The 27,620-nt window shown below is 39.7% G+C and overlaps 1 protein-coding gene across 3 annotated transcripts; it reads right to left on the bottom strand.

Moving 5' to 3' along the window:
* Positions 1-6,871: 6,871 nt before the first annotated feature.
* hopx (HOP homeobox) lies at positions 6,872-26,844 on the bottom strand. Of its 3 annotated transcripts, none has more exons than XM_017709751.1 (3): positions 26,778-26,844; positions 21,842-21,986; positions 6,872-7,319 (listed from the first exon to the last, which is right to left on the bottom strand). In XM_017709751.1, the coding sequence occupies exons 1-3, from the start codon at positions 26,807-26,809 to the stop codon at positions 7,242-7,244; spliced, it is 255 nt and encodes an 84-aa protein (XP_017565240.1). In that variant the 5' UTR covers positions 26,810-26,844; the 3' UTR covers positions 6,872-7,241. The 3 variants fall into 3 exon arrangements, with proteins under 3 accessions (XP_017565240.1, XP_017565241.1, XP_037400403.1); XM_017709752.2 differs by lacking the exon at positions 26,778-26,844 and adding an exon at positions 26,672-26,694; XM_037544506.1 differs by lacking the exon at positions 26,778-26,844 and adding an exon at positions 22,080-22,147.
* Between the last annotated feature and the right edge of the window lie 776 nt (positions 26,845-27,620).

Here is a 27,620-nt window from a genome sequence, read left to right as displayed (position 1 = left end):
TGACCAGTGAAGCTCCTGTGGTTTGAGATGTAGTAAGCTGTTTCTAACAGCTATCTAACCAGACAAATAAGACTTGTGTGTGGGTGTATTCTTTCTACCATGAAGCATCTGTTGGTGACATGTCATTGCATAACTTAGTGTTGATGTCACTCTGTCAGCAGATGATGACATGTAAGGAGGGAAGGAGCAATGGCTATCAGACAATTCCCAGAAAGTTCACTCATACGTCATAAACACAGTCAGAGAAAGTTGTACAGTGTTATGATCATTTTACCCAAACGTTCGTAAATCCCTGTTCATTCAACGTGTCTTATCAAATTAAACGGATTAATAGGGATTTTGCTCCCCATTTGCTGAAGTAGTCTACTCCTCTGGGAAGGCTTTACCCTAGATGTTAGAACATTGCTATGAAGATTTGACTGCATTCAGCTACAAGACCATCGGTGAGGTCAGATACTGATGTTGGATTATTAGCTCAGGACATCAAAAGAGGTATTTTGATGGAGAACACAGTTATACTTCTCTAAACCCCTTTGTTGGGGTACTGATACCACTCTAACTGATGATTAGAAGGGGTGTCTGGATTCTTTTGGACAGAGACCCTTCTGCACATATGGTGTAGTGCAAAGTAAAACAGTATTGTATAAAGTAAGCCCTCTGCCAGCTTCATATTACATTGCTTTTCAGAATCTAGGATCCTAGTTTGTATGATAATTAAATCAAATCGTACAATTTAGTTTCTGTACAAATGAGGCATGTTTCTGTAACTGTAGATGGTCTACTAATGTGAATGTTCCTGTGAACATTATCCACCTCTTGACATTATTGCTCCATCAAGCTTTTCCTTTACTGTCTATTAATATGCAATCAGTGCAGTAGAGAAATCGGCTCTGAATAGCGGGACTGTTGTCTTTTAAAGCGTGATGTGACATGATAGACTCACCAGACTCAATTTGAATTCACATGCAAATTCTTTCCTGATTGCAAACGGCTGCCAAGCAGGCTGTGTGCGTAGAGGCGATGCTTGGTGGGTAGCTCGTATGCACGTTCACTGACCAAACTGGCTATTTGCTTGATGTTAATTGGTGGGATACAAGCTTCCATTACGTCTTAGTTGGCACAGGCTGACAATTCCAGTGCAAACTTAGATTTTGTGTCTAAGTTGAAAAAACGTGTTTATTTATGGAAGGTATTATTGTCGTCAGGGAAAGATGGCCCCCACTTGGGTTAGAAGCCAACCTGGTGACTCTTGCATTGTCATTTTACAGAAATATATGATTCATATCTGAAATCATTCATAGACATTGCATTTAAAAATATATATATATATATATATATTTATTTGGCGGCACGGTGGCGTGGTGGGTAGCGCTGTCGCCTCACAGCGCGGAGGGCCTGGGTTCGATTCCCCGGCTGGGTGACTGGGGTCCTCTCTGTGTGGAGTTTGCATGTTCTCCCCGTGTCTGCGTGGGTTTCCTCCGGGTTCTCCGGTTTCCTCCCACAGTCCAAAGACATGCAGTCAGGCCAATTGGACGTGCTAAATTACCCCTAGGTGTGAGTGTGTGAGTGACTGTCTGTGTCTGTCTGTCTGCCCTGCGATGGACTGGCGACCTGTCCAGGGTGTATCCTGCCTTCCGCCCAAAGACTGCTGGGATAGGCTCCAGCATCCCCCCGCGACCCTGACGGAGAAGCGGCTTAGAAAATGGATGGATGGATGGATGGATGGATGGATGGATGGATGGATGGATGGATGTATATTTATTTTATATTTAATCAGTGTATGGCAATAAAAATATTATAATTTAAAATGAAATTTAAGCCTCTGTCTAAGCCCAAACTATGAAAAAGGATATACACATATATATATATATATATATATATATATATATATATGAAATTTCAGAATCAGAGAAAATAACCTCTTACCCTGAGGCGCTTCTTCCCCCAAGTTCCCCTAAGTCATGTAATACCTCTCTAAGCATTGACTTTCATCCAAAGCACCCACTTCATTCTGAAGCCACAGTAACTTCATCTGAACTCAATGGAGATCAGCTCTAAAGTCAGGTCAGTCAGGCTGTTTTGTAGGCAGTGGACTAAATATGACTAGTACAGATGTTACTGACCACAGATATGAGTTATGGTATGTTGGCTTATACAAACTTTATCATATAAAAACTCCCAGTGTGGACAGGATTGGACTGAGTCCTGCTCCTGCCCTGTGATCAGCTTTCAGATCACTGAAAGGAGACGGATCCGTTCCTGGAGGAGAAAGAAAGAGAGAGAGAGACGGAGAGAGAGAGTGATCTGTGTCCAATTGGCTGTATCTGAATCTCTCTCTCCGTTTCACTCTTTATTTCCCTTGATACTGTCTCACTCTTTTCACTCAGGATTTTCGGGATTTTACTCTTCTGAAAGTCAGGTTTTACTTTCTCTCCTTTTTTCCTTGTCTTTTTGCTCTTTCTGATTTTTCTCTATTACCTTCTTTCATTCTTCGTATTCTTTCTTTCTTTCTTTCTTTCTTTTTCTGCTTTTCTTTCTGATTTTTCTACTTTTTACTTTTCTTTCTTTCTGCTTTTGTCTTTTCTGTTTCTTTTGGGTTCTTCTTTGTTTTGTTCTTTCATTCTATCTTTCTTGTTTTTTTATTTCTGCCTTCTCTTTTCTCATGTTCTTTTCTGCTTTTCTTTCTTTTTATTTTTTAATCTTTCTTTCCTCCTAACTGCTTTCTTTTTCTTTCTTTCATTCTTTTTCTCTCTTTCTTTCTTTCTGATTTTACTCTTTCTGCTTTATCCCCCCATCTCTCTCTCTCTCGATCTCTCGCTCTCTCTCGCTCACCTCTCTCTATTCTCCCCAGTGACACATTCCACGTGTGTCTGATGATTCCTCATAGCAGCAGACAATGCCACAGTACATATCGTTCATTGTAGTTCAGATCCATCTCTTTACTGTGCCAGAACTGTCCCACACAAACCAGCCAGGGCAGAGAACTTAGTTCCAAAAACACTTTATAGCCCATTACAGACCATTACTCACAATGTAATATCCGCAGAAACACTGTGATCATATTAAATGATAGTTCAGCAAAAAATCCTACTACTCACTCCACATGCCGGTGCTCAGACAAGACAAGTTTGGTGTCTGAAGTTTGTTTCTTTAGTTTTGCAAGAGAGCTATGAGGCTACTGTAGCTAATAATAATGTCAGCTTACTTGTTGTTGTGCAAACTGCATGCCTGAATCTTCACACTCCTGCCTCTGTCTATGTTGAGCAAGCTGTGTAATGTTTTAGGTATACAGTCCAGGCCATCCTAATTGGTCAGCTGTAAGGCTTCATTACATGACAGTGTTGGCTCGCTATGTGACTTTGTGTTGAGATGCTATGGAGCAATGAGTGCAAGTGCAGCTTTCTGCGTATCAAACAATCAATTTATTAAAAATATCTTATATTTCATTTAGCTTAGTTAACATGCTTGCTCACCTAAAAAAGTAAAGTATCGACATTTCCTGTGCAATGTATTCCATCAACATTCTTGAAGAAGTAAAATGGACAGTTCAACTGAGAGACCCCCAAAACAGCTGGGAATTCCATTCTGTGTCTTCAGTGAGTTTATATTGTCATTGTAGGCAGGCAAATATTTGCATTTGTCTGTATAGGAGGTTTTCGGGTTTCCTCCCACAGTCCAAAGACATGCAGTCAGGCCTTTGGGTGTGCTAAGGTGCCCCTAGGTGTGAGTGTGTGAGTGAATGTATCTGTCTGTCTGTCTGCCCTGCAATGGATTTGCGACCTGTCCAGGGTGTATCCTGCCTTTCGCCCAATGACAGCTGGGATAGGCTCCAGCACCCCCCGCGACCTAGAAGGAGAAGTGGCTTAGAAGATGTATGCGTGCGTGTGTGTGTGTGTGTGTGTGTGTGTATAGGAGGCCTTTTTTATCTTTTTTTTGGGGGGGCAGCCCTGTGACCGGAAGGTCACCAGTTTGATCCCCTGAGCCAACAGTACATGGCTGAAGTGCCCTTGAGCAAGGCACCTAACCCCCAACTGCTCCCCAGGTGCTAGGATAGGGCTGCCCACCTCTCTGAGCAAGTGTACTCACTACCCCCTAGTGTGTATGTTCACTAGTGTGTGTATGTGGTGTTTCACTGCATGGATGGGTTAAATGCGGAGGCGAAATTTCTCCATTATGGGACTAATAAGGATCTCTTAATCAATCTTTTGATTTCTTTGTTTGCTGGAGTTTCCAAAACTGGACATTTGTTTATATAAATTTCTTATAAAAGATTAAAAGTTACAAACACAACGTGACTCCTAACAACCACCTGCAAGACCACCAAAACTGTCCCCATCAGATAAACATCATTAAAAGCTTTGAGAGAGAGGAGAAAATCAAGCTGCTTCAGCTCTAAAAAAATCCACCGGTGTTTCTGTCCATCCTTCCACTGTGAGAAGACCACTCAACACTATGAGTCTGAAAGGATGCGTAGCTGTCAAGAAGCTGTTACTGAGAAAAGGAAACAGACAAATCAACCAAAGAAGCTGCTGGTGTTCTCAAAACAATGAACTGACCACTCCAGACCTCAACATCACTGAATGTGTTGGAGATTAATTGTGAGAAGCAGAAAATGCAACCAACTTCTAAAACTGAACTGTGGAAGTCTGAAAAAATATCCCTGTGATTTTCTTTGAAAAAATCTCTTGTGATTTCAGTGATTCTGACCATGGCGTGATTGTTGGTGACAGACACTGACTTGAATATTTCTATAATGGCTTATCTCCTGGGATTTTCATGCACAACATTCTCTAGAGTTACTCATAATGATGCAATAAAGAAAAAACATCCAGTAAGCAGCAGTTCTGGAGATGGAAATGCCTTGTTGGTGAAAGGTCAAAGGAAAATGCTCCGACTTGTTTGAGCTTACAGAACAATTATGGTAACTCAGACAACCACTCTGCACCATTGTGATGAGCAGAATAACATCTCAGAAGGCACAACACATTGAACCTTTGAGGTGAATGGGCTACAACAGTGTGTCGGGTTCCACTTCTGTCAGCCAAGAACAAAAACCTGAGGCTGCAGTGGACACAGGCTGACCAAAACTGGACAGTTAATAACTGGAAAAAATGTAACTTTGCCTGATGAATCTCAGTTTCTGCTGAGGCGCACAGATGTTAGGGTCAGAATTTGGTAACAGCATGAATCCATGGGCCTGACCTGCCTTGTGTCGACAGCCTAGGCTGGTGGAGGTGGTGTAATGGTGTGGTGAATGTTTTTAGCACACTCTGAAGCTGCTACATCAATCAATCATTGCTTGAATGCTACAGCCTATTTGAGTATTGTTGCTGAGCATGTTCATCCCTTCATGGCCACAAATATACTCATCTTCTAATGGCTAATTCCAGCATGATAATGCACCATGTCACAAAGCGAAGTCATCTCAAACTGGTTCGGTGTTCTTCAGTCACCGGATCTGAATCCAGTAGATCACCTTTGGGTTGTGGTAGAACAACAGATTAACAGCATGAACGTAAACCTGAAACATCTGCAGCAACTGCATGATGCAACCATGTCAGCATGGACCAGAATCTCAAAGGAATGTTTCCAAAATCTTGAGGAATCACGCTATGAAGAATGGAGAACAAAGAGAGGCTCTTCCCAGAATTAGTATAGCGTTCTTAATGCAGCGCTCAGTGAGAGTGTATAAGTGTGTCTGTGTGCCTTCGTACAGTGCCAGGTTTTCTACAGTACAGCACTTGTGTTCAATTCAAATAAACCTGTTTGTTTTTCCATTTTGGGTGTGTGACTAGTTTCACACCCCTCTGCTCTAACCAAAACACAGGCTTACATAGAGTAAGCACAAATAGAGCACTGTGCACACACACACACACACACACATCCAAAATACATTTTCAGTCTACTTGTTTTCTTTGTTCTTTTCCTGTTCTCTTATCTAAAAAAAATGCTTCATTAGAAAACAAATATTCACATCTTTCTTGGAAACTTTAGTCCTGAAGGGATAGTGATCCTAACACAGTGAGACAGTGCACAACAACAGGCCAAAACCCAGATTCACATGTTGACTCTATCAGCTTTAGGAACAAACAGGCACCTTGTGATGTCATTCACATTTACATTTAAGACATTTGGCAGACGCTCTTATCCAGAGCGACTTACATTTTGATCATTTTACACAGGTAGGTGAAGGTGGTGTTGGGAGTCTTGCCCAAGGACTCTTATTGGTATACAGTATGATGTTTAACCCAGGCGGGGATTGAACCCCATTCTACAGCATAGAAGGTAGTGGTGTTACCCACTACACTGTCCCAACAGGAGGTACATGTCCTGCTGACCTTTTTGTGTCTTCACATTAGACTCTGGGCGACTCTTTTTATTTCTGTTCACCAGCTCACTGGTGATCCGAGGGCAAAAAAGCCAAAACAGTTTACAAAGAAAGGAGGTACATCTCAAATCAAGCTTTTAAAAATATATTTTAGAACATTGTTATAATAGTTATATTGTTATAATACATATTTAAAAGGAAACTAAGACTTTAATAAGTTACATATCACAGATTTTTCAGCATTTTTCAGTTTTTGGCATTATTTGAAAATACCCAGGGTTCTTTACATTGTTCGTAAATTTCGTGATGAATGGACCGACAAAAATGACCCAAAATTACTTGGAAAGATGTCTGGTTCCATTGACTTACATTAAAAGGAAAGTATGTTTTCTCCTTCTCCTGTAAAGTTAATGTTGGAGATGACAACAGTGATATATTCTCTTAAAAATATGTTCAGTAAAAATGTTTGCTCTCTCGTGGGGTGAGAGGGTGGGCTTAGGGTAACTCTCTGGGGGGCCAGATCAAACATCCTCATGGGACAACTTTAGGTATACATATATACAGTTTATTTATATAAACATGATTATATTATATTCACAATAAAATATAGTAGACATTTCACATTTAGCCCATGAACAGAGCTTAGACGCAGAGTGAAGAATAAGGACAGAAAACTAAAACCTAACATTAATCAACCAAAAGATCGTCAAGAGTGAGAGAAAGAGGAGATTTATTCTGGGAGGATAAACTGAACGAGTGTAAGAATGAGGAAACTGGATGGAAAAATGGACTGATGAAAGAAAGAAGAGACAAATCACAGATCAAGATGAAAAGTGGAAGGGATGTGCTTATGAGTAGAGACAGAGAATCAGAGAGAGGGGGAGAGCCATGAGAAGTTTTCATTTTTCTTTCTTCAGTCTTTCACTGATCCCAGTTCAGCAGGCAGCCCCTCCGCTTGCCTCCACTGAGCGTTACGCATCCTAAACCATTTCTACAGAGAAAGAGAGAGAGAGAAAACACACAAATGTAAGATTTACATTGGAATTTTTTGGTAATATCTGCCATCACTAGCCTTTAAAATACTATACCAGTAATGCAGACAAGCCTCTAGAACAGGGATGGATGCACAGCTCTGGTGCTGGAGGGCCAGTGGTCACAGTTTGGTGATTTACTTACACAAACACACCTCACAACACTTATCTGTTAATTGCCAGGTTTAGTGGGAGTGTTAGTAAAGGGTAACTTCCAAATTTTGCTGGACACCAGCTCTCCAGTACCAGAGCTGTGCACCCCTACTCTAGAATGAAGAATTTAGAATGATATTAGTCCAAACCTGACGAGACCCGATGGCTCATGTCAGATTCAGTCAGGTTCAGACATCATTTCTCAAATATGTGTGGCTTGGGTTCAAACTTCTCAGTCTGGTTCTCGCAACATTTTACACAGTGCAACATTTAACAAAAGCTCTGCAAATACTAAAAAGCTCGTGCAAGTTCAGAAACACCACAACGGATGCTCAAAAATTCAAAATCTTAATTCTATTCAACTTAAACATCCATGGGTAAAAGTAAGTTAACTTTTATTCAAAAAGATAAATAATATCACTGTATCATGATGGGAATTAGCTGTAGAGTGTAACTGTAACATTTCAAATTGAAATACCAAATATGACTGATAACTTTCAGCCATAATCAAGATATCATGTTTTCAGGTAATGCATCAGGTTCAGTTCGGATATGTCCTGAATCAATAAATGAATGAATGGATGGATGGATGAATGGATGGATGGGTGGCTAAAATACTCCTAACCAGCACAAGTGTGGTATAGATCAATACAGAATTATGCTTTTTTAGCGCTGCTGATAATTGAGATTTCACAGCCTGGACTGACCACAAATGGGTATTGCACTGAAACTGTCAAAGCAAATAATATTACAAATCCAGCTCCTACTGTGCCATCCTTTTTGGGACAGTAGACAAAACTCAAATAAAAACAGAAAGCAATGATTTGTAAACTGTCCTTTACAAGGATTTAATTAAAAGTGTTAGAAAGAGATATGTAATATTTTATCTGCTTTATTGATTTTTGTAAATATATGCTAATTCTAAATTTGATGCAACACATTCCAAAAAAGTTGGGACAGGAGCAATGTATGATTGGGAACATTTAAATATGTGAATAGGTCATCAGTGACGCTGTCATGGCTAATTGTATATTAAGCATTCATGAAAGGCTGGGTTGTCACTTCGGGAAAAACCACTCAAGCGAATAGTCCAACAGTTCAGGAACAATATTTCTCAAAGCAAAATTGCAAGGAATTTAGTGATTTCATCATCTACGGTGCATAACATTATTAGTTTCAGAGAATCTGGAGGAATCTCTGTGCATAAAGGGCAAGGATGAAAACAAATACTGAATGCCCATGACCTTTGATCCGTCTGACACCATTGCATTAAAAACTGACTTGCTGCTCCCGAGTGGCGCAATCGTCTAAGCATTGGGCGTATCATCAGGAGATCGCGCATCGATCCCTGGTGATGTTACAGCCATCTGTAGCCGGGAGTCCAAGAGAGCACAATTGGCCTCGCGCTCTCTGGGTGGGTAGAATGCCCCCCCCTCACCCCCATCACTTGGCGCTTTCCTCCAAGCACGTTCGGCTGTCCCATGACATTGCATGAGCAGCAGTTCGAAAAGAAGCGGTGGTTGATTTCACAGATCTCGGAGGAAGCCTGTGCTAGCCTTCACCCTCCTAGCTTTGGTAGTATCGTGTGATTGCTTCTCTGAAGAATATAACCACACTGGCTCATGAGCAATTTGGAAAACCCTTGTCAGTAAACACAGTTTGATGCTCCTCCTAAAACTGCATGTTAAACCTCTACTGCACTAAGCAGAAGCCATTTATCAACAAGATCCAGAAACACCACCGACTTCTCTGGGCTAAAGCTCTTCTAAAACGGACTGATACAAAGCAGAAACATGTGATGTGGTCTTTTTTTTTAGAAATGATGGATGATGTGTTCTCCAGGCCAAAGAGGAAAAGCACCATCCTACTTGTTGTGAGAGCCCCATTAATGTGAGGGGTACATATGCTGCCATCTAGACGTCTTTTTCACGGACGTCCCTGCTTGTTTCAGCAAGACCTCCCACTGAAAAAGTTTGGCACATTTTAAAGCATCATAGAAAACAAAAGAGACGAAGGGCTGTTGAGCAGCTGAAGTGTTACATCAAGCAAGAATGGGAAAAAATGACAGTTTCACAACAATGACTGGCCTGGTCAGTTCCCAAATCATTACTCAACAGGAAATGTGATCTAACACAGTGGTAAACTTTTTTTAGAACTTGTTGCAGGCATGAAATTTAGAATTAGCACACACACACACACACACACACACACACACACACACATATATATATATATATATATATATATATATATATATAAATCATTACTGCTGTCTACTGTCACAACTTTCGTGGAATTGATTTTGTACACCATAGTAGTGTGTCTAGGGTGAGTGCAGCCTCATGATAAGGGATTTCAGATGTTATAAATGTCTTCAGCCGTCATTCCAACCAAGCTGACAGTTGCACAATGAGTGAGTCTGAGGTCTAGTGGCCACAGCCCATGCTGAAGCTTACTAAATCTTCGACACTCGACGCCTCTTTTGGGAAAAGAGGATTTTTACGCAAGAAACCACCTCTAAAAAAAGAGTGAGAGAATAAAAGCTCCTCTGGGGTAACTGTGACTTTACTGCCTAGAGGGTGAAGAAGAAGCTTTGCTGTTTGTCAGGAAGAGGAGGATTGACCACAAGGAAGATTTAAATGCCATTGCATTGTTTTGACTGTGTTTTTGGATGCTGATCTAAGGCCTGTTTCAAGTTTCCTGTTGTGGGGATCAAAGTTAAGAGCGATAGAACCACTGATTCAATTTTAAGCACATTTTTGGCTTTCATATCCATACCAATGCTATTATACAGCACCAGTGAAATGAACATATGCTTTTCATATAGTGGACATTTTGATCCACAAGCTTCTGCTCAAATGCTTCGATTTCAATGCAATGCCAACGAGCCGATACCTTAAAGAGACATATGAAGCAATTACTAATGCAATATGATTCACCCAGACTGAATGCAATGTGATTCGACACAATTAGCTCCAACACAATGCGATTCAATACTATGAGGTGTAATGCTAAAGATTATGATGCTATGCAATTCAATGTAATAGTTTAGAGTTTTTAAACACTGTGTCCACTCACTGTCCACTCTATTAGACACTCCTACCTCGTCAGTCCACCTTGTAGATCTAAAGTCAGAGACGACAGCTCATCTGCTGCTGCACAGTTTGTGTTGGTCATCCTCTAATCCTTCATCAGGACGTTGCCCACAGGACTCTGTTGGCTGGATATTGTTGGTTGGTGGACTATTCTCAGTCCAGCAGTGACACTGAGGTGTTTAAAAACTCCAGCAGCACTGCTGTGTCTGATCCACTCATACCAGCACAATACACAGTAACACACCACCACCACAGTGGTCAGTGTCACTGCAGTGCTGAGAATGATCCACCACCCAAATTTTACCTGCTCTGTGAGGGTCCATTGGGGTCCTGACCACTGAAGAACAGGGTAAAAGGGGGCTAACAAAGTATCAGAGAAACAGATGGACTACAGTCTGTAACTGTAGAACTACAAAGTGCAGCTATACAGTAAGATAAAATGGACAATGAGCGTAGAAACAAGGAGGTGGTCATAATGTTATGCCTGATCAGTGTCTCTAGCTCTATTTATGCTGTTCCTCTTTAACTCCTAAAAACACTTGGCTCTTTCACAAACAGGCAAGTGTTTTGGCCAACTTTTGCAAGTGCTTTGTAGAGCAGAAAAGTCTCTGACAACAGAGAAAATAAAACTAGGCCTTAAACCAGTCCTTCTTGCCTGTTCTCTGTTTCCAGTTACCCTTTATTACACCTCACATTTAACTGTCAAACAACTGAAGGATTCTCAGGTTTAACAGTGAAGCACAGTGCAATGTGCCATAACTACTGCCAGCAGACAGATGTGCTTTGCACCAAGTAGAAAGCAGTGGTGCTTAAGTTAGTTATGCTGCCTGGATACTGGCATATTTTGCAAATTGCATGCATCTTGTCAAATTGTCCGTCTTTCTTGAAGAATCAGAAGTGTTGCCAAACATTCAAATTGTAGGAATTGTAGCAATTCTGTGGAATGTGTAGCTCTTCTTTCTCCGTGATAATCTGTGACTCATTTGGACTTTTTTTTTAATCAGGGCAATCGCTTCGTTTATACTGGTGCACCAATGACAATCGGTGAACCTTACCATTCCTTACCATTGAATCTAAACGATGTAGCTGATACCTGCAGTACTGTGTAAAAGTCAGAAACCAGCCTTTCATTTATTCAATTTCCAGTCAAACTGGCAATTCAGCCTCCAACAGTATTTCATGTGTCAGCTCTTTGTGTTCATGCACTCCACTGCCACTTTAACTCTTTCATATTTCCAGTCTTCTTCACTACACCTCCTAACAAAGGACTCACTGACACTGTTCCCCTTCAAACAGACAGAAACATCCACATAAGCAGCTACCCAAACCCACCTCAGCTGCCTTCCTTCCTTTCTCACCATCATCTAAAGCAACTAGAGACATTTCTAAGGAGACATAAGGAATGTCAAATGAAAACAAGTGAAAAAAACTGCAATTCCAAAAAGTTATTAACAGAAGGAACTCCGAAACCTGGTAGACCACCAAAACTCTCATTCTTCAGATAAACAGTACTTAAAGCTTTCATCTTCATACTTACAGTACTTAAGTACTGTTCACTCTGTAGAGGACGTATTCATTTGTGTTCACTTCGAAAATCAACAAAACATGTCATTTGAGCAGGGGTGTCCTAAACTTTTGCATATGACTGTATGCTAAGCCCACTCTTGCTGCTGAGAACTGCTTATCGGGGTGACACAAGTCTTGCAAGCCAGACGTCTTACACACACCACTTAAAGCTTTTATCTTTGAGAGAGGAGAAATTCAAGCTCCACTCTTGCTTCAGATCTGAAAGAATCCACAGTCCATCCTTAACACTATGGGTCTGAAACGATGTGTAGCTGTCAAGAAACGCCGAATGGCAAAAGCCTCAACATTATTTGATCTATTAATTAGATCGTGACAAGCAGAAAATGCGACCAAACTCGAAGACGAAACTTTTTTGCAGATTTCATTGAACAACTGAAAATGAGCCTCTTAAAAAGAATGGAAGCTGTAACAAAAAGAGTTTGGACACTTTAAATATTGACAGTTTTTAATATTATATATAGCTGTTGAGGCTTCCATAAATGAAAGGGTGCACAGTACTGTAAGTATGAATTTGTTTGCAAAACAATAACAACTTTTTTGGAGTGCCGCTATTGTCTCAGCCTCAGGTGCTCCACCCACACATACACCCTCATATGCATTTACTACTTTACTTATAGTCTATTATAAACTAGTGGTTCTCAAACCAGTCCTTGGGGACCCTCAGACAGTCCACATATTTGCTCCAACCCAAATCACCACGCAGAGATAGAGCAAAATGTGGACCATCTGGGGTTCCCTGAGGACCAGTGTAGATACCACTGCTATACACTATATCTATAGTAATCTAAGCTGGCTACAACCAAGCTGGTTCCATTTCGATTGGCTATCCTCACGTCCATATGTACACATTTCCAAGCAGGAGGTTTTATCAGTTCAATGGGAAACACTGAGCAGGTGCACTCTCTTTCCACAGATTTCTACAGATATAGTCATTGACTTAGAAAAAGCTTCTGAAGTTCACATCACATTTTTAAGAGCTATTAAAGAGCGTCCATTGAGACTCAAGCGAAATAGTGTGGTTGCCCAAATGTTCACCGATCAGGTATAACATTGACCACCTCCTTGTTTCTATGCTTACTGTCCATTTTATCAGCTCCACTTACTGTATAGCTGCACTTTGTAGTTCTACAGTTACAGACTGTAGTACATCTGTTTCTCTGATACTTTGTTAGCAAATAAATTGAAATTGTGCACTAAAATTAGCAGAAAAAAATGGCATATTTAAGTGTGTTTCCATTTAGAGGACATGTTATCGTATTTTCATTTAGAAAATTAACAAAACAAAATTTAACCAGGGGTCTTCAAACTCTTTCATATGCTGCTATGCGTATTTTTTTGCATTCCAGGTGGGCCTTCATGAATCTGCTTGAGAAATGACCCACCCACACTTTTATTACACACATCTTTAATCTAGGAATAACTTAGTTTGCACTGAAGTTCATGTAGTTACTGAAACATGTACTTTGGGAAGTAACAAGCCTACAAATGTAAGTAAACTTGTTACATTTCTTGTCATTATGCTATTTTAAAAGTGCAAAATAGCCCACAGGAAAAAGATTAACTCTTCTAATACTAGGTGTGTCCAGTTTTTTATGCAAATCAGCATTTTCATACTATGCTTCACCTAATAAGTCTTAAAAGAATGCCGTCACACCTGTAACCCTCTAGAATCACTTCTGGTTAGACAAAGAGTGCTGATCTCTAATCTAAATGTATGACCTTTACTGACCCCATCGACTGTTTTACCTTTTTATATCCCAGCAAGATTACATGACCTGGGGCAGCTCATCCTCCTCTATGGCACATGATAAATACACCCCAACCCTTACTGACACCACTGCCTGCACTTGTCAGTGGGAGTGAATTAGCCTGGGATGAGGTCAGAGGTTTGTCTCTTGGACTCCACCCATTCTTAACCTTACCCGCACACAATAACAATGCTTTTTCTATTAAGAAATGTAAGCAGGATTGACCGGTTTGTGGGTGAGAAAGACAAATATTTCTGATGTCTTTGAAAGGTCACGTTTGTTTGTATATGCTTTGGGCATATTTGGATCTGATGTCCTGCCCTTAGCTCTCAAATGCTCTTAGCATTCAAATGAAGTGCCCAGGGCAGGTAGGAGCTTATTATTCAAAGTCACTTTTTCAGGGTTGTATTTGCCTTGGAAATCACCTCACGTAATACATACTGGACTGGGGTTTCAGTGTTTTATGTGACATAGCCAATCATGAAGTTCACCCATTACCTACTCTTACCTTTTATTTTCTTCCCTGTAATTATAACATCTGTGGGGTTTTATGCATGAAAGGCTGATTTTGTTGCTACACCTTTATGTAAATGACATCCTGATAGAATGTCCTGCTACTAAAAAAGCAATCCAGAAACACTACTTATAACTTCAGTGTGAGTGGGTGGGGCTAAACTGCTGTAGGCTAAATAGGTGGATAGATACAAATGTGTTAAATTCTGTGTGTAAAGTGAGAAAGGACCCATGAGATTGGCCTTGTCTGTACTACGTTATACTTGTATTTTTGTTTATACAGGGGGGTACGTCGCAAAAATATGCCATGACACTTGAGCCATATATATATATATATATATATATATATATATATATATATAGAACATAGCTATAATACAGCTATAATAACTATATATAGCTAACAATATTATAATATATTATTATATTGTAACAATAGAAGAACATTTGTTAGTGCTACATAGAACCCTTTTCAAACAGGTTCTATACAGAACCATGCACATCTCATTCTGTCAATTTAAAGAACCATTTCACCATGCGAAGAACCACTTAAGCATGAAATCTATATAGAACCCATAGATCTAAATAGAATGAAGGAACCCTTAAAAAGTGTACTTCTGAACATTTTAGCCTGTTAGCTGACGTGTTATGGATGCTAGCTGGTAGCCTGAACTGGAAGTTTGACAGGCATAGCAACAATAACTACGGAAGGTGGGATAGAATTTTGTAAAAGGTGTAGAAATAAATGAATCAGATAGGATGATGTCATAATGGGCTGACACCCAATGACAAGACATTTTAGGCCTTTTTTGTGATACATGCGGTCTTTCAGTGTTCGCGACGTACCCATGATGTGATTTATCACAGTAGGGATGTTGTCATATTGCCCTCTCTTAACTGTAGCTGTGTGTTATTGCTCCTCAGGCTAGTGTTGTTTATGTGCTCACATAACCAGGTCGCCAGGTCAGACTGTCCACACAGTGCATCTGTCTAGACTACAACATCTGTTTGGGACAGACATTCAGACCATGACACACTTTCTCCACAACACATCATCTACTCCGGCGTTTCTCAACTCCACTCCTGTGGTCCACCCAGGGGTGTAGCTAGGCCATTTTTAGAGGGGGGAGCTGTAGCGAGGGAGTATTAGGCTTTCAGTTAAAATGAATACTGAATTTCTAGAAACGTTCCCTTAATATATCCTCATTTGTGAGATTACATAAAAATAACTCTTTATTTTTCTCACCGATGTAGTGATATCCAATTCCACCCACTAGTTAGCACCGCCCAATCACATCATAACACCAGCACTCGGAGGGCGAAGGCAAACACAAGCTTCCCCATATGTCATATGAAGTCATATGAAGCCACTACATCCTTTTGAACTGCCACTGTCACAACATCATTGGACAGCTGAACAGGCTTGGAGGAGAGCACTAACCACTAGTACTGTTATGTCAGCTAACAGATGTCTGTGCTGCCTAGCATTGTGCTGAGCAATGGGGGAGAGGGAGCCATCCTACCCACCCAGAGAGCGAGGCCAATTCTGCTCTCTTGGACTCGGATGCCCGTATCATTACTGGGGATCAAACTCCCGATCTATTGATGACAGTGCCAACGATTAGACTCCACTGGGACCCAGAGAAAATATAATTTTTGTGATATCAAATGTCACTATAAGCACGTCACCTAAACTATTAAACATGTAAGCACAGCTTTACAACAAAATCATGCACCAATCTATAATCTGTATATTTGAACAACATGTACAGGACGTGCAGAGAGGAGATAGCATTGCTTTAATACCTTTGTTTGATCTGAGGTCTGTGTAGGTAGACGGATGTTGGTCATAAAGCATCTGCGTTTAATACTCTATGAAGAAACAGCTCTTCTTAGGGCTGAACGATTTGGGGAAAATATCTAATTGTGATTTTTTCCAACTTATATTGCGATTATTTTTTAATAAATTGAGATTCAGGCCTGATTTTTCAGGCCAAGAAGACCAGAATGTCCACCTTTTTTGGTTGACTCCTGAATGACCAAGCTGCCAGTAAGTTCTGGTTGTGATGTCACAACCCATTTTGGTGCTATATTGAACCAACACATTTCCCATCAATCTGAAGAACCATTTTACCATGCAAAGAGCCATTTAAGCATGCAAATGGCCCATAGAGGGTTCATAGTTCTATATAGAATGGTTGTCTTTACTAAAGAACCAAGCTTTTAAGAACTTGGAGGAACCATCTTTTTTTAAGAGTGTAGGCTATAGAAACAATTGCAGCTCTTTGCAATTGCGATATAAAGTCTTTCAGTCCTATCTTCTGTGTGCCAGCTTGACCTAATAGCCATTTTTAATCAATTTTCTACCTATTGCTGCTTTAAAAGATAGACATTTTGAGGCCATTAAAAAGCATCATCCTGGGGTAGTATGCCTGGCAGACCCCCTTAGTAAAGGCTTAGCTCCTTACCCATAAGTGAATCCAACTAAAGCGTTTTTTCTTTTAATTTTGCACCTGATTCAGCTCCAGAAGGACTTGATCATTACCTGATGTAACTCAGTAACACCAACCTGAGCAGTTCAGGTGGTCTTCGGGACCTGAGGTGGGAAACACTGATCTAGACTGATGTATGGCTTACAGGAGTCTTCTTTCCATTCAGGCTGACACAATGGTGTTAGAACATGTCCACTCAAACAAATGAGAAGGTGCGGCTGCCTCACCTACACATCCAGGTGACTCACTGTGAAAGCCTCCATAGTGCACACTACATACAGTCTTATGTAAAAGATGGGACGCCGATTTACAGAGAACACAGCTGTGGACCATTTACGGCACAGTTACTGTACATTTGCTGCACTAAAGATACCGTTAGAAAATAAAATATAAAATGTAGTCTATGCAAAAATCATGGCACCTTTTTGATTACACGTTATATTTCTCCATTACATTAAACAATAGAAACTGTGCAGTAAAACTAGCAGAAAGCTTTTAGGTTGGCCTCTGTAGGAGATGCGTTCACGTATTTACACTGGGGGTGTTCAAATGTTCATACGTATGTATGCAGGTATACAGTCTTAGACATGCAAAGCCATTTATCTGGATAGTATTTCATTGTTAAAAGCATTTAATTGTTAAAAATGCACATTACAATTCAAATGTTCTATAGACACTTGGCTACGCTGACACCTTTGCACGGCCCTGTATGGAATATTTGAATCATTTATTTATATATTGCATGATTTCATGCTTAAATGGGTCATGGCATGGTGAAATAGTTCTGTGTTCTATATAGAAGCCTTTTGAAAATAGTTCTATATAACATCAAAATGAGTTCAGCTGTTGTTACGATATCGAGCTTGTAAGAATAGAAGAATTATGGAATGATCTGAAGAACTACTTCACTATGCAAACAGCCACGTAAGCATGAAATGGTTCTATACTGAACCCACACTTAAAATAGACGGTTCTTCAATGGTTCTTTAGTAAAGATAATGGTTCAATATAGAATGATCTTTAGGGCATTAAATAGGGTAAAAATATGGAAAATTCCACTTCATCTGCAATTTCCCTCTGGGATCAATAAAGGATTCTGATTCTGATTCTGATCTGAATCTTTTTAATGCTTTTTAATGAAGTCAGTCATCAGCTGATGAACTGTCACTCTTCTAACTTTAACACACCTATTTCAGATGGAATCAGGAGTATGGAAGCAGCACAGATGCCATTAGAATTGATGGTAATCAGAATCAGTGTGTCTGTCTCCCCCTTTCTCAGCACATTTTGACATACTGAATAAATGGAAAAACAAATATTGAAAAACTTTGCTCAGATTTGCATGTAGCTTGCACATTTGTTTGAGGCGGATATCATTTTTGAAAGATGTACAATGCAGTAAACACATTTACCAGATAGATAACATGTATGCAAATACAGTGCAGTCACTTGAATGATGACTCATCTTCATTTATGCCTGGCAGGAGCAACAAACCATGACAGAACCATACCAGCTGACTATTCGCTGAACATTTGGGTTCTTTCTTCTTACCAAGCAAGCAAACAGACATACACGCCCACAAGGCTGGTTTTACTGCTTATAGCAAGAAACAGCCATAGAGTTAACTAATGAATGATATTCTAGCATAGAGCTGGGCGATATGGCAGAAACGTAATATCACAATAATTAAGCACGTTTTGACGGTACATGATTTGTCATGATATACATTTTTTCCGACGCCTGAAAAACTGGAAAAGATGCAGTAGTGCCACATTTAAAAATACACTATCAGTAACTATGAATATAATGACATAGTCAACATTTCACACATTGTGCTGCTCTAGATCCAATACAGTAGGACTACATATGCTCTCTCTGTAATAAAATGTGCAGTTGGGAAGTGTTTTTATGTACCGATGATGTCAACTATACACTCAGAAAAGCATGTTGTGACATATTGTGATGTAATTTTTCAGGACAATGATAAATATCGTCATGTTGCCAAACTTGAGCATACTTTTTTCCTCAAAGGAAAAACAACTGTGATATGAAAGCAGGACCTCTACAAGGCCTTCTATCTGCACACTGTATATATAACTACAGTTCAAATGTATACAATAAAAATGAACTAAAACAAAACAAGATGTTCTGTATTAAGGACTGTTTTTATTTTATTCTCAGAAGTGTTTTTACAAACTTGAGGCTCAGTTTTAATCTCTTGCTCAGAGCTAATGGAAACACACTATTGTGTTTACACGAATTGCAGCGAATCCGGATTACGCACCACTTTTACTACTACTGCTCCCAAAGCAGCAAAGTACTGATTATAGAATCTCACATACACATCCTAAATATGTGTTTTAACTACTTTTAGTAGTTAACTACTTTTTAACTACTTTTTTTTTTAGCAGTTATCTACTTTTTAAGCAACCCTGAAGCACAGACTACATGTTTTTGATGCTCTACAGTGATGAGATGCCAAAAACAGCCTGCTTTCACTGGCTGTTCGTACTTCTGACGAATTTCTGATGGATCGTGCTATCGTAGCTCATACTTGTAGGTAGATCCTCACTTAAAACTGTAGGTAGGACATTTTGATAGCCTAAGTATCCATATGAGCGAATGCTATCAGCATTAAAAAATACCGGTAGGACATTTGATTGGCCTAAACGTCCACATGAGAGATCGCTACTGCTTTGAAATATGGTGGCTGAGAAGACCCAGCAAGCTACAAATAACAGTACCAAGCTGCAAATGCTGAAAGCGCTTTTATCGAAACGGCTACGTCAGCAGTAAACTCACATACACGTAACAAATGCAGGAAATGCATGCAACCTCAGAAACGCAGCAGAGTCACTCACAACACAACGGAAATATTGACACTCAAAGGGAATCGAGCTGTTCAAACTTTATAAAGCTCTGCAGCATAAACATTTATCCATAAAAGTAAGCTAACTTATATTTGAACAGACAAATAGTATCACTGTATCATGATGGGAACTATCTGTACCTAATAACCATGAATATAATGCAATGAATAGCCTGAATCTCGGTTTCAGAAATGTTTCCAGCATTAAAGGAATAAGCAGGATATTTCGATGGCCTAAATGACGTCATCAGTGGTGGTATCCAAAGCTGTGTCACACATAACGCCATACACTTGTTGTTGCTGTGGTTGTTGTTTATGTTGTCACTGTGTCTGTGTTGACTGTGTTTTATAGTCTGTGGGTAATAAGAGAAGCTGTATGGATAAAAATGATGCTCCCTGCTAATCTGGCTGTTTCTCAGTGGCCCTTTCAGCTATGTTCAATAAAAGAGCATTTCACTGAGCAGAAATAACGGCGTCCTCTGGTTCTTCTTCCCAGCTGGCACCACACTATTAAGCTGAGTCAACAGATGCTCAACAGATAAGCCTGAACTAACACTAACAACACAAGTTACTACACTGTAGTAATGATCGGTAGGCTTAGAGGCTCGGTAGGGCCTCTAAATGGGTAGGACAAACTGTTATAACACAGGCAGAAATGGCTCCTTTGAAGCGAACGGCTAAAAAACATATATATTTTTTTAAATGTTTTAATTATTTCAGTTAATTATGGCAGCTTATGGCAGTTGGACTGAAACCGGAGGGCTAATGCAGGAGTTTAACGGTAGCCATTTAGTATAGAACCATCCTCTACTGAAAAAAACATGCATGGACATGTAGTTTTATGTGGGAAATGCATTGCATCCCCTAACATACCATTAAACTCAAAGATTTATGGCAACGTTCATACATTGCATAATGTATCTAGCCTTTGAGGTCAATCAGCATCAAACATTACAAGGGAATTCAACCAATTTCTCAAAACCTCTGCATAGTTCAATCATCAAGATGTTCACAAAGTCATTCAGGGTGGGTCGGTTTGAAACGCTTCATTGTAGGAAAACTTGCTGACCTGGGTTTCTTTACAATGGTAGTGATGGGAACCAGGAGTTGCAATGTTTACAGAGCAAATATAATGATTTCATTTACTACCCAAACCACCAGTCAACCTCCACGAGTCTTCTGAGCATTTAAATGTATCTCTCCGCCATGAATATATTTTTAAAAATGTGTTTTAAGACAAAAGATTGCTGCAAAACTTTCATAAAACAATGCCTCAACAGACATCATGTATTTATAACCATTTCTTGTGTTAACCCTCTACTGCACACATTATCCGAGCAATTAAAAAATGATATCCGATTCAATTTTCTTGCATAAAATTGACCTGATTATTGAATTCAAATCATTTTTTTAAATAATAATATGTCCAGGGGTTATTTTGGAGTATGTTGCCTTGTGGCAACATCGTGTGACAATGGGACTAACGATATAGAGCTGTATTCCCTGAAGTGGTGAGATCTGGCTTGTGACTGGCTGAATCCGTTCCACTGTCGCACATTGTTGCTTCTAGGCAACAAACATATTTCACATAACGGAAAAATGACACTGAATAAGCTTTTTTACTGACTTACTCGAACTCTGACCTTTATTGTTAACCCTGTCAGCGCCCTTAAAAATGCATAATGTTATTGTAAAGTGAGGAGAATGTTTGTTGCCCTTAGGCAACATAGGGGCTTCAATTTCTAAGATGGAGCTTTCAGAGGCGTTAAACTCTTCAGCCGTCTGGTTCCTATCACCACCACTGTGAACAATTCTGGCCCACTAAGTGTCTCTAAAACAGAGCATTTCACACGAAATCACCAAAAGACTTTGTTTACATCTCAATCATTGAACTATGTAGAACTTATGAAAACTTGGTGGAGTTCCCCTTTAACACAGCTATTCTGAAGTTAATCAGGAGCGCGAGCGCACTTCAAAGCAGTGTCCATTCACGCACACACACACACACACACACACACACTTACCGCTGTCTCCTCCTCGGTCAGCCCGGCCTCAGCCGCGATCAGCACCAGGGTGACCTGGTCCGGGTGTTTGGTCACTTTGGTGAAGTTCTCCTCCAGGACGCGCAGCTGCTCCTCCGCCAGCGCGCACTGCCCGACCGAGGCCATGCTGGACAAGGCAGAGAGAGCAGGGGTCAGCGAGGAGAGACAGAGGGACAGAAGGGAAAGAGCTGCGGGGGAATGAATGAAGAAAGGGACGGACAGAGACGCGCGGGGACTCAACGAGCTCTGCAACGGAGCGCGAGGAGGCGAGGAGAAACCAAAGAGCAGTCTAGACCCTCCTCCCCGCTGAGCGCGCGCTTTAAAGCGACAGTCTGATACACACAGAGGGGGTGGAGCTGGGCTCAGACCGCATGCTAGGAATTATGGGGGCACTTTATCAAACTCGTGAATCTGTCATTTTACAGAAACGTCCACTGTTCCGTCTCTCCACTGTCACTGGCGTTACCAGCCGTCATTGGTGTTACACATTTGTTACCATCCCCGAGTCCTTGGGCAAGATTCCTAACACTACCTTCGCCTACTTGTGTAAAATGATCAAACTGTAAGTCGCTCTGGATAAGAGCGTCTGTCAAATGCCATGAATGTACCAATGACAGTTACACCAGAGACGTTTTTAGTGGAAAACGCATTTTACGCTGGTACAGAGCATCGAGCCACATGTTGTCGATCATGGAAAAACCATTCAAGTATGCAGTTTTAATCCATTTGTGGTCTATTTTTTCACAGCCAGCTAAGAATAAAGTCGGTCACACCAGTGACTTCAGCTTAAAGCTTCATATGAAATCATGAGCTAAAGGAGAAAATCTCTGATAACTGAAAAGACACCGCGGACTGACCACGTGCTTTTCTTCATAGATCTTTAGGTGAAAGGAAGCCAAGTGATGTCATCAGTGCGAATTTCATTTGAAAATGAGAGATTTTATGTTATACAGTAACACCGGTGACACCACAACCTTCATTATATATTTTATAATATTTATTTGTCCTTTGTTTCTTTATGCCATTTAATTCATATATTTCATAGTCGTATATAGATACCCAATATTGGTAAATTGAGGCTGAAGAAGGTGTAATTGTTAAAATAACTTATTGCTTTGTTTTAAAATATAAATCCATTGTAACTCTAACGTGTTTCTTAAAGTGTAATATATCTGTAAAAGCTAGGGACACAATAATGGACAACTCTATAGAATGACCCAAATACTCCAAGCTGATTCTTCCTGGTGGATTCCTTTTACGCGCATGAAGAGAAATCGTTTAAATGAGCTGACTGAATTACAATAAACAGCTGATTTAGTGTAGGGACACATACAGTACTGGGCAGAAGTCAGAACTTTATTTATTTAATTTCCAGTCAAAACTGCCATTAAGTGCTTACACACAAACACTGTGCCATATAATGTATTCTAGGCTGTTTGTATTATGGAGGCACCTTAAGAAACTCTTGTTGCCTGTCACTATAGAAGCATGTATTAGAAGTAATGGGTTTAGTGGGGCATGGAGTGACTGGTGGGGCATCGACCAACTAAATGACCCCTAAGGTCGAGCCTGTTATAATATTTACCACATTGTCCTGTAACACTGTCCCATAATACATAACACACTGTCCCATAATGCCTAACACAGTGTCCTATAATGCACAAAACATTGTTTCATTATATATAACACCCTGTTCCATAATACCAAACACTCTGTCCTTTATTACTAAACATAGTGCTTCCCAATACAAACACTCTGTCCTTTATTACTAAACATAGTGCTCCACAACACCAAACACTCTGTCCTTTATTACTAAACATAGTGCTTCCCAATACAAACACTCTGTCCTTTATTACTAAACATAGTGCTTCCCAATACAAACACTCTGTCCTTTATTACTAAACATAGTGCTCCACAACACCAAACACTCTGTCCTTTATTACTAAACATAGTGCTCCACAACACCAAACACTCTGTCCTTTATTACTAAACATAGTGCTCCACAATACCAAACACTCTGTCCTTTATTACTAAACATAGTGTTCCACAACACCAAACACTCTGTCCTTTATTACTAAACATAGTGTTCCACAATACCAAACACTCTGTCCTTTATTACTAAACATAGTGTTCCACAACACCAAACACTCTGTCCTTTATTACTAAACATAGTGTTCCACAACACCAAACACTCTGTCCTTTATTACTAAACATAGTGCTTCACAATACCAAACACTCTGTCCTTTATTACTAAACATAGTGCTTCACAATACCAAACACTCTGTCCTTTATTAGTAAACATAGTGCTTCACAATACCAAACACTCTGTCCTTTATTACTAAACATAGTGCTCCACAACACCAAACACTCTGTCCTTTATTACTAAACATAGTGCTCCACAATACCAAACACTCTGTCCTTTATTACTAAACATAGTGCTCCACAATACCAAACACTCTGTCCTTTATTACTAAACATAGTGTTCCATAATACCAAACTCTCTGTCCTTTATTACTAAACATAGTGCTTCACAATACCAAACACTCTGTCCTTTATTAGTAAACATAGTGTTCCACAACACCAAACACTCTGTCCTTTATTAGTAAACATAGTGCTTCACAATACCAAACACTCTGTCCTTTATTACTAAACATAGTGCTCCACAACACCAAACACTCTGTCCTTTATTACTAAACATAGTGCTCCACAATACCAAACACTCTGTCCTTTATTACTAAACATAGTGCTCCACAATACCAAACACTCTGTCCTTTATTACTAAACATAGTGTTCCACAACACCAAACACTCTGTCCTTTATTACTAAACATAGTGTTCCACAACACCAAACACTCTGTCCTTTATTACTAAACATAGTGCTTCACAATACCAAACACTCTGTCCTTTATTACTAAATATAGTGCTCCATAATACCAAACACACTGTCCTTTATTACTAAGCATAGTGCTCCATAATACCAAACACTCTGTCCTTTATTACTAAACATAGTGCTCCACAACACCAAACACTCTGTCCTTTATTACTAAACATAGTGCTCCACAATACCAAACACTCTGTCCTTTATTACTAAACATAGTGCTCCATAATACCAAACACTCTGTCCTTTATTACTAAACATAGTGCTCCACAATACCAAACACTCTGTCCTTTATTACTAAACATACTGCTCCACAATACCATACACTCTGTCCTTTATTACTAAATATAGTGCTCCACAACACCAAACTCTCTGTCCTTTATTACTAAACATAGTGTTCCACAATACCAAACACTCTGTCCATTATTACTAAACATAGTGCTCCACAATACCAAACACTCTGTCCTTTATTACTAAATATAGTGCTCCACAACACCAAACACTCTGTCCTTTATTACTAAACATAGTGCTCCACAACACCAAACACTCTGTCCTTTTTTACTAAACATAGTGTTCCACAACACCAAACACTCTGTCCTTTATTACTAAACATAGTGCTTCACAATACCAAACACTCTGTCCTTTATTACTAAACATAGTGTTCCACAACACCAAGCACTCTGTCCTTTATTACTAAACATAGTGCTCCACAATACCAAACACTCTGTCCTTTATTACTAAACATAGTGCTCCACAATACCAAACACTCTGTCCTTTATTACTAAATATAGTGCTCCACAACACCAAACACTCTGTCCTTTATTACTAAACATAGTGCTCCACAACACCAAACACTCTGTCCTTTTTTACTAAACATAGTGTTCCACAACACCAAACACTCTGTCCTTTATTACTAAACATAGTGCTTCACAATACCAAACACTCTGTCCTTTATTACTAAACATAGTGTTCCACAACACCAAGCACTCTGTCCTTTATTACTAAACATAGTGCTCCACAATACCAAACACTCTGTCCTTTATTACTAAACATAGTGCTCCACAATACCAAACACTCTGTCCTTTATTACTAAACATAGTGCTCCACAACACCAAACACTCTGTCCTTTATTACTAAACATAGTGCTCCACAACACCAAACACTCTGTCCTTTTTTACTAAACATAGTGTTCCACAACACCAAACACTCTGTCCTTTATTACTAAACATAGTGCTCCACAATACCAAACACTCTGTCCTTTATTACTAAACATAGTGTTCCACAACACCAAGCACTCTGTCCTTTATTACTAAACATAGTGCTCCACAATACCAAACACTCTGTCCTTTATTACTAAACATAGTGCTCCACAACACCAAACACTCTGTCCTTTATTACTAAACATAGTGCTCCACAATACCAAACACACTGTCCCTTATTACTAAACATAGTGTTCCACAATACCAAACACTCTGTCCTTTATTACTAAACATAGTGCTCCACAATACCAAACACTCTGTCCTTTATTACTTAACACACTATCCTATAATACCCAACACACTGTCTTTTATTACTTAACAGACTGTCCTATAATACCCAACACACTGTCCTGTATTACTTAACAGTCTGTCCTGTATTACTTAACAGACTGTCCTATAATACCCAACACACTGTCCTGTATTACTTAACAGACTGTCCTATAATAGCCAACACACTGTCCTATAATACCCAACACACTGTCCTTTATTACTTACCACACTTTCCTATAATACCCAACAGAAGGTCCTCTTTATTACAGAACGTACTGTACAATAATAACTAATTCACTCCCCAAGACTTTGTTTAATATTTCAGAGCATATTAGTGCCTTAAGTGCCTTAATACCTAACACAGTCTCATAATGTCTAACACACTGTGTCATAATATCTAACATACCATTCCATATTATCTGATCTTCCCCATTTCCTGAATTCAGCCTGTGCAAATGTAAAATTCACAAACACAATATAGAAACCAGCTATAGTACTGTAGCTTACTGTACCTGTGGTGCTCTCCAGGCTTTGAACGCTGCATCTACACGTTACTCACTGTATTATGCAATGTTTGTCCCATGTCATCAGTGTAGCCTTGTACTTTGAACTTTGGAAAGTTGATGCACCTGTAAAACCAGCTGGTAGACAATCACTGGTGGGTAGAGCAGCGTAAAACATATTTACTCAAGTAAATGTTTTGCTGCTTCAATGAAGTTATGACAGGAGTAGAAGAGCAAGTAGCTGCCATAAACCAAAGTTGAGTAGAAAAAAATCCCTACAAAATTCAGTGGAACTTTTCAGGACATCCACCATCTTTCAGCACAGGTGACAGTCTTGTCTATTCAAGACCTCTTCAATCCATTCACTTAAATAAAATGCTAAAACTCCAAAGGGAGAACAACAGCAAAGCAATCCAGGAGATGAACCAACAGAACAGAAGGAAAGAAAAGCTTAAATGCACTAGGAAATACCATAAATGTGAAGGACTAAGTTGAGGAACCTTGTCTTGTGGTCTTAACAATCAGATTATGGTTGATTCATTGTCCCATTGATCAACAAGCATCTAGGATGATTAGCAGAGCAGAAATGTCCCCTTGGCCAAGCTGCTAATTTGAACAGTAAACAAACAACCATGCATTCACTTCCCATGACCGCTGCCTTCCTCTCTGATGCTACAGCCAAGCGAAAACCAAAAGCACGTTCACTCTCAGTTGCCCAATTTAGGAATAAACTGACCATCCTCTCAGATTCAGTGGAGATTTGGAGCTCCTGTTTGATGTTTGTTCATGCAGTGCATTTTAGCTTTGTAAGAATGTCGGTTAGTGACTGTATTGTAAGCAGATGCTGGAAGT

This window comes from Pygocentrus nattereri, chromosome 14 (assembly GCF_015220715.1).
Source record: "Pygocentrus nattereri isolate fPygNat1 chromosome 14, fPygNat1.pri, whole genome shotgun sequence".
NCBI lineage: Eukaryota > Metazoa > Chordata > Actinopteri > Characiformes > Serrasalmidae > Pygocentrus > Pygocentrus nattereri.
The sequence above is the reverse complement of the archived record's forward strand: the minus strand, read 5'-3'. Positions and strand labels throughout refer to the sequence as shown.